This window comes from Haliotis rubra, unplaced genomic scaffold, assembly GCF_003918875.1.
Source record: "Haliotis rubra isolate DU_JTF1 unplaced genomic scaffold, ASM391887v1 Scf186, whole genome shotgun sequence".
Lineage (NCBI taxonomy): Eukaryota > Metazoa > Mollusca > Gastropoda > Lepetellida > Haliotidae > Haliotis > Haliotis rubra.
In genome coordinates, this window is record NW_025765847.1 from 1,094,601 (window position 1) to 1,102,623 (window position 8,023).

General features: G+C 45.2%; 1 protein-coding gene across 1 annotated transcript; it reads right to left on the bottom strand.

Annotated features, from left to right (window-relative positions):
• Positions 1-482: 482 nt before the first annotated feature.
• Positions 483-3,060, bottom strand: LOC124273924 (extensin-like). Its single transcript, XM_046709266.1, has 2 exons — positions 2,325-3,060; positions 483-1,699 (listed from the first exon to the last, which is right to left on the bottom strand). The coding sequence occupies exons 1-2, from the start codon at positions 3,058-3,060 to the stop codon at positions 483-485; spliced, it is 1,953 nt and encodes a 650-aa protein (XP_046565222.1).
• Positions 3,061-8,023: the final 4,963 nt, after the last annotated feature.

An 8,023-nucleotide genomic window follows, 5' to 3' on the forward strand; every position in this document is an offset into this window, starting at 1 on the left:
TCAATACCGCACTTTGCCTTTCAAAGATCAAACAGGAATCGATACACAAGATGAGAAGAAGGACTGTGAAGATAGAGATCGACATTTGAAGCAACATGCATCAGATTTCCAAAGCTCTATCAGTTACACTTAGAGTAAGGGGAGGGTGTTTTAGCGTAACGGACAAAGCTTTGCCTCGTCACATGGAAGATCTAGGTAAGATTCCACATCGCTGCTACATCGTAAGATCCAGAGTAAAATGTAGCTGTAGCTAGGTTCAAACTCACCTCACTCACTCACTCACTCACACTTTTCCAGTTTGCTGCTATTCTCATCGATGCTCATTTTGCTTCTTTACGCTAATGGAATGAGGACAATCGAGACTATTTATTATTTAGTGTTTTAATTTTTCACGTCATTGAAGGAGAGCCGACACGCTTACCCCCTCTTACAGACTACAAACAAAGGCAGTGAAAGAAGTGGAGTATTGGTGTTATGCTACATCACTGACGTATGAATAGAGTCCGAACCCGGGCCAGATAAGTCGGTGTGTCGACTCTTGTGTGGTGGGGAGCATTTCCAGCCAGGGACCTTCTCTGTATCCTTACAGGGTTTAGATACGTTGAAATTGGGTTGTAGGTTGGAGGTGGTGTATGGTGGGCAGGGTTGTAGTTTGGAGGTGGTGTGTAGTGGGGTAGGGTTCTGGGTTGGAGGTGGTGTGTAGTGGGGTAGGGTTGGAGGTTGGAGGTGGTGTATGGTGGGGTAGGGTTGTAGTTTGGAGGTGGTGTGTAGTGAGGTAGGGTTGGAGGTGGTGTGCGGCGAGGTAGGGTTGGAGAGGTGGAGGTGGTGGTGTAGGGGTGTAGGGGTTGGAGGTGGTGTGTAGGGTAGGGTTGGAGGTGGTGTGCGGTGGGGAGGGCAGGGCTGGAGGTGGTGATGGTGGGGTGGGCAGGATTGTAGGTTGGAGGTGGTGTGCAGTGAGGCAGGGGTTGGAGGTGGTGTGGCGTGGGAAGAAGGTGGAGGCTGGAGGTGGGTGCATGGTGGGCAGGGTTGTAGGGCAGTGGTGGAGCAGTGGGTAGTAGGGTTGTAGGTTGGAGGAGGTGAGTGTGTGCAGTGAGGCAGGGTTGGAGGTGTGTGCGGCAGTAGGGGGAGGGCTGGAGTAGGGTTGGAGGTGGTGTGCGGCAGGGGAGGGTTGGAGGGAGGTGGTGTATGGTGGGGTAGGATTGTAGGTTGGAGTGTGCGTAGTGAGGCAGGAGTTGGAGGTGGTGTGCGGTGGTGGAAGGGGTGAGGTTGGAGGTGGTGTGTGTAGTGAGGTAGGGTTGGAGGTGGAGGTGGTGTGCAGTAGAAGGTAGGAGGCTGGAGGTGGTGTGTAGTGGGGAAGGGGTGGAGGTGGAGGTGGGTGGTATGGAGGTAGGTGGTGTGCAGTGAGGTAGGGTGGAGGTGGTGTGCAGTGGGGAAGGGGTGGAGGTTGGAGGTGGTGTGTAGGAGGGTAGGGGTGGAGGCGGGTGCAGGAGGAAAGGTGGAGGTGGTAGGTGGTTAGGCTGGAGGTTGCAGGTGTGTGGTGGGGAAGGGCTGGAGGCTGGAGGTGGTGTGGTGGGGAAGGGTTGGAGGCTGGAGGTGGTGTATGGTGGGGTAGGGCTGGAGGTTGTTGGTGTGTGGCAGGGTTGTTGGTTGGAGGTGGTGCTGGGAAGGGTTGGAGGCTGGAGGTTGTGTGCAGCTTCCGCTAAAGAATGACTATTACACACTAAGCTTGTCGCACCAGATGATTGAAACGAGCACTGGGTGGTAAAGCTCTGTGGTCTGCCCGATTACGATTATGACTATTTTCCCCGATGACGAGAATCGCTGTTCATGGTTTGCCATGACCAAACGTAGCTATTGTGATATACTGAAATATTCCCACCGCTGCATACAAACGAATACACGTGACGCCACCATTACCTGTGGAAAGAGCACCAGTCTAGTGTGTGTCAGCTGTTATCTATCTGCGGGGAAATCATGGAAGTATGGCTATTGCATGTCATCACGCACCTTGCTGGTGGTGTTTGCTCTGGACGTGACATTTTATTATTTTGATGTTCCCCTTTCTGTAGTTGTGTCATGCATATTTAAACCAGAGCTAATGTTACCTATTCCCGATGGCAATTTGCAGCCCCGGAGAAGACATAACTCGCCAGTGCACACGGAATTTATCTTCTACAGTTCTCGCCAAACTATCGCTTCTCGTCTAGATTGGATGTATTTGTTGGATTACACCGTGAAGCTGCTCGCGTGTGAGAGTCGGAAACTGTTGTTGTCCCGAAGCACGCTCTCGGAGTTCTGTGGAAGCTAAAACGTTTCTGACACACGGTGCTTTTGGTGCAGAGGAGACGTGACTTCTGGTGTTGAGGAATGACTTGTGGTGTTTGGGGAGGCCTGGCTTGTGGTGTTAAGGAATGACCTGTGGTGTTGAGGAGTGACTTGTGGTGTTGAGGAGTGACTTGTGGTGTTTGGGGAGTGACTTGTGGTGTTGAGGAGTGACTTGTTGTGTTTGGGGAGTGACTTGTGGTGTTGAGGAGTGACTTGTGGTGTTTGGGGAGTGACTTGTGGTGTTGAGGAGTGACTTGTTGTGTTTGGGGAGGCCTGGCTTGTGGTGTTGAGAAGTGACTTGTGATGTTTGAGGAGTGACTTGTGGTGTTTGGGGAGTGACTTGTGGTGTTTGGGGAGTGACTTGTGGTATGGAGGAGTGATTTGTGGTGTTGAGGAGTGACATGTGGTGTTTGGGGAGTGACTTGTTGTGTTTGGGGAGTGACTTGTGGTGTTTGGGGAGTGACTTGTTGTGTTTGGGGAGTGACTTGTTGTGTTTGGGGAGTGACTTGTTGTGTTTGGGGAGTGACTTGTGGTGTTTGGGGAGTGACTTGTGGTGTTGAGGAGTGACTTGTGGTGTTTGGGGAGTGACTTGTTGTGTTTGGGGAGTGACTTGTGGTGTTTGGGGAGTGACTTGTGATGTTTGAGGAGTGACTTGTGATGTTTGGGGTGCTTGTGGTATTGACGACGGACTTCTGGAGTTGCGGAAAGACAAGAAGTACCCCTCGTATGTACCATTCTGCTGCTTTACGAATAACAATTAAATTTCCCATGTCTCTGTCATTAAACTAGGAACAAAACGAAGAGGAAATGTATTATTTAGATTTATACCAAAAAAGCGGGAAAATTTGAGATTGCCACACATACAAAAAAAACATTTTTGAACTATGTTACTTCCTGGCGGAGGACTTGAAGTTGATAACTATCTAGCTAGCTCGGTAATTGTTTCCTAACACTACCCATTCAAGCCTGCAGTGTGTATTCCGAAAATAACAGGTCTTTGGCAGCGTAAGATGTATGGAGGACAAGGATGTGAAGACAATCACTCTCACCGACGCTGCTGGTGCGGATTACCTGTATTTATAGCCATGTTTCTGAAAGCTCTTCAACGAAAGGTCAAAACAGTCTGTCACAAATAAGTTATAGTATGACCAGAAATTATTGAGAATTTTAGGAATATGTTTAATTGGATTTCTAGTATAAACAACCTTGACCAGCTATCAAGTGCTTGGTTTCATTCAAGAGAGACAACTCCGCTAATCCTTTTTCATTAGTTTGTGAAGAGTTATCCCCCTTTGTTTACTTGCTAGCAGACGACATTTTCAGTGATCCTCAGTATGGATGATTTAGAGAAGAGGAAGTTTATTTTAGAGTATTATAACAATGACATCAGATCAGCTAAAGTGATTTCAAGTAGAACAGGCATCCCTTTGTCCACCGTTTAGCGTGTTTTGAAAAATATTGCAAATGGATATGGCACTGAGCACCAGGGAGGCGCAGGTAGGCCCAGAAAATTGACAGTCGGTGACAGGAGGCGGCTTGGTGTTCTTGTTTCTAAAAACAAACGAAGGAGTTTAGAAAACTTAAGGCTGGATATGATTGATAGAGGAACTGTGGCTGTCTGTAAGGAGACAATTAGAACTGAGCTGCATGCAATGGGTTGGCAGGAAAGTCGAGGAATTCCATTACCGATCATGAAACCTGAACAAAAGGAGCGAAGGTTGAACTGGTGCTTACAGCATAGAAATTTTAATTGGGACAATGTGATTTTCTCAGATGAAAGTTCTGTGTGGCTGTTTCCTAATACATTGAAATTCTAGACCAAACAAACTGAAAAACCTTTGTATCAGCGCCCAAAGTACAGTCCGAAATTTAACCTGTGGGGTGGCATATCTGTGTTAGGGGCAACGCCCCTCTGTGTATTTGAAGGGAATATGTGAACAGTGAGCAGTACACAGATATTCTCGAGGGACTTTTACTTCCATCTGCTCACATGTTCTATGGAAAGTTTTGGATTTTCCAGCAGGACAACGACCCAAAACATCGTTCAAAGCATTCACAGGCCTGGTTTCGGACTCAAAATATGACATTATTAGATTGGCCAAGCTATAGCCCTGGCCTAAATCCAATAGAAAATGTTTAGGGACTTATGAAGTAAAGTGTCAATAAGAAACATCTGACAAATATTGCTGAAATGAAAGAAAAGGTGGTCCGATAGTCGAACAGCATGGACCACGACTTTCTAACTTCTTTGATCAGTAGTATGCCCCGCCGCATTGAAGCCTGCATTGCTGCCCATGGTGACTTGACAAAATACTAACTGTTCACCTGTCTTTGAATCTGGAGTTATGTTCTGCTAATATTCACATTTAATACGTGAGTAATGAATGAAAAAAATATAAAAAATGTACAATCTTTAAATTCTCAATAATTTCTGGTTGTACTGTACAACATGTCATCTGATAGGCTGAATTGTCACCAACGACCAGCGGATTTGTCGGATGCCTAAATAGCGAACCCGTGATCATGAAAGCTTTGACCCATGTCTTCGTCAAACTTAAGCTTTTCGTAAAGTCAGCCTTAGAATCAACTTTGGGAAATAGTATGTCAGTAGTCTTTAGCTAAGATCATATACTGTGACGACTCAGATTGACAGCCGTGGTTGGGAGGGCATTTAAAGGGTCGAACATCCACGTTTACTTTTTACTTAAAACAAGTTTGATATTTACGGCATGCGAGACCCTTTGGCTAAATATGTGTTTTTTGTCTTAAGCGTTATCTTATTAAGTGTCAAGTTGTAAACAAACGAGCCTTCAGTGCGAAAATGAAAACAACGACAAAGAAACTTTCCTACTTTTCACAATCGTAATATACAATCAGCTGGATTTACAAATAAATTTAAATTACTGTAGAACTGCAGTCCAAAATTCAATGGAAGAACAATTACCTCCTAGCAGTGGACAATAGTAACAATAATAGTCACCTAGCAGCAACGGCGGGCAGCTTCCAGAGCCAAGGCTGGATCTCCAGGATAAACATAAGGTCTGCACACTTGGTGTTATGTAAGATGAGAGAGGCATACGCTTGCACACTTACATAGTCCAAATACTTTCAAGTTGGTTCTGTGCCATACCATTTACTCAAAAGTAGCATTTCAATTACTGTACGAAGCAAATTTCAACCTTTTTCATGTAAAACATATTGATATGATACGGTAGTAACCATATCGAAAAGTTCCTTTTGTGTTGGTAACTTGTAATTTCAAAATAGCTTCCATCTTAGCAGTCACTGATGTAGGCATCGATACCCTTCACACTGTGAAGTCAGTGATGGCGTCATCGATGTAGGCATCGATACTCTTCACACTGTGAAGTCAGTAATAGCTACATCGATGTAGGCATCGATACCCTTCACACTGTGAAGTCAGTGATGGCTACATCGATGTAGGTATCGATACCCCTTCACACTGTGAAGTCAGTGATGGCTACATCGATGTAGGCATCAATACCCTTCACACTGTGAAGTCAGTGATGGCGTCATCGATGTAGGCATCGACACCCTCAACACCGTGAAGTCAGTGATGGCTACATCGATGTAGGCATCAATACTCTTCACACTGTGAAGTCAGTGATGGCATCATCGATGTAGGCATCGACACCCTCAGCACCGTAAAGTCAGTGATGGCTACATCGATGTAGGCATCAACACCCTCAATCCTGTAAAGTCAGTGATCACATCATCGATGTAGGCAGTCAGTGATGGCATCATCGATGTAGGCATCGACACCCTCAACACCGTAAAGTCAGTGATGGCATCATCGATGTAGGCATCGACACCCTCAATCCTGTAAAGTCAGTGATGGCATCATCGATGTAGGCATCGACACCCTCAGAACCGTAAAGTCAGTGATGGCATCATCGATGTCGGCATCGCCACCCTCAACACCGTAAAGTCAGTGATGGCATCATCGATGTAGGCATCGACACCCTCAACACCGTAAAGTCAGTGATGGCATCATCGATGTAGGCAGGCATCGACAGTCAGTGATGGCATCATCGATGTGAGGCATCGACACCCTCAACACCGTAAAGTCAGTGATGGCATCATCGATGTAGGCATCGACACCCTCAACACCGTAAAGTCAGTGATGACATCATCGATGTAGGCATCGACACCCTCAATCCTGTAAAGTCAGTGATGGCATCATCGAGGCACCCTCAGCACCGTAAATTCAGTGATGGCATCATCGATGTCGGCATCGCCACCCTCAACACCGTAAAGTCAGTATTGGCATCATCGATGCAGGCATCGACACCCTCAACACCGTGAAGTCAGTGATGACATCATCGATGTAGGCATCGACACCCTCAATCCTGTAAAGTCAGTGATGGCATCATCGATGTAGGCATCGACACCCTCAGCACTGTAAGGAAGCTCGCTCTATCAACAAGGCGTCGTACTGTACTTCCGTTTTAAACAGTGATTGGATGTCCCAGCTCGAAATAATGACACCAAACACTTTTCAAACTTAACTGAGTAAACTTCAGTTGACATTTGGTTTCATTTTATACAAATAGTCCTGAACCCTTGGAGAGAAAATGCAACTACCTCTATCTATTGTCACCATGCTCCGAACAAAGGACCTTTGGATCAGCGATCATGTCTTCCCTTACTTTGTCATGTTGAATAGTGATGTACAAAGCTGAAAATTAAAATGTTTTGACAGAATTGAGACTGTAAAACGTCAAGCAAATTCTTTGATTGTATTGATCTTTTGAATACACGGGGTACTGATTCTACTTCCCTCGAATACTTTTTGTGAATGTAAAGAAAAACCTTCCTTGATTGTATTTAGGATTGCGGTTTAATCTCTGCGACATGGTTTTGGGGGTACATTGCCAATATCTCTTGTTTTTGTACATAAATTTATGTCATCGTGAAGAACCTTGCCAAAGCCATGGATATAGAGGTCGCTGTGAAACCAACTTGACTCTGACTTGATCGCCGTGTCCTTGCATCAACAGTGATTTGAATGGTTCTATTTGTGTTGTACTAACATTAAAAACATAACCGCATCCAAGTTTTATGTTTCAATAAAAACAACGGCGTGTTTAATTATTGTTCCATAAGAAGGAGGCACGTATTGAACATTCTTATGACATGGATGGCACTTCAAAGTTACAACCAGTTCACAACACGATAACCTTCGTACAATATAAAACCTTAAAGTACGAAAACAGAGGAGCGTTCAAGAGAGTCGTCGTACTGAAAGTCAAATCCCGCAGTTAGCAGATGCCTGTGACAAGAAGGCTTCTGACGTTGTTCACACTGCGAGTGAGTCTTTGTAGCTTGGCTTGCACTTCCTGGAGAAACGGGAGAGGAGCGCGGTGTATGCTGGGAGAGACTACTTGTCATCAGTCGGCCCTAGAGACAATGAAGGAAAAAATCTAATTATAAATGAATCTGACAAATGTGTATATTTCGGTTGAGGATAAAGCTCGATAAACTATGGCCTCCAATAACAGTACATGTTTCTTTGCTTCGCGGATAGACATTCACACAAATGACGTATTATATAAATCAAGTGACAGTTTAATTAAAACATTGGTCTCTTTTTCCTTTGTATTGCAGGCATTATCTTGTTTGTCAGTGGTTTTCGCACCAGGTTAAACAATGTATATAATTGTTATGCAGTGTCATT

What these genes read in the sequence shown, in the direction of transcription:
- LOC124273924 (XM_046709266.1), bottom strand. Translation starts at nt 3,060, where the DNA reads ATGGTACATACGAGGGGTACTTCTTGTCTTTCCGCAACTCCAGAAGTC. An exon ending in TCCTCTGCACCAAAAGCACC is followed by an intron (nt 1,700 to 2,324) that starts GTGTGTCAGAAA and finishes GTCATTCTTTAG; the next exon opens with CGGAAGCTGCACACAACCTC.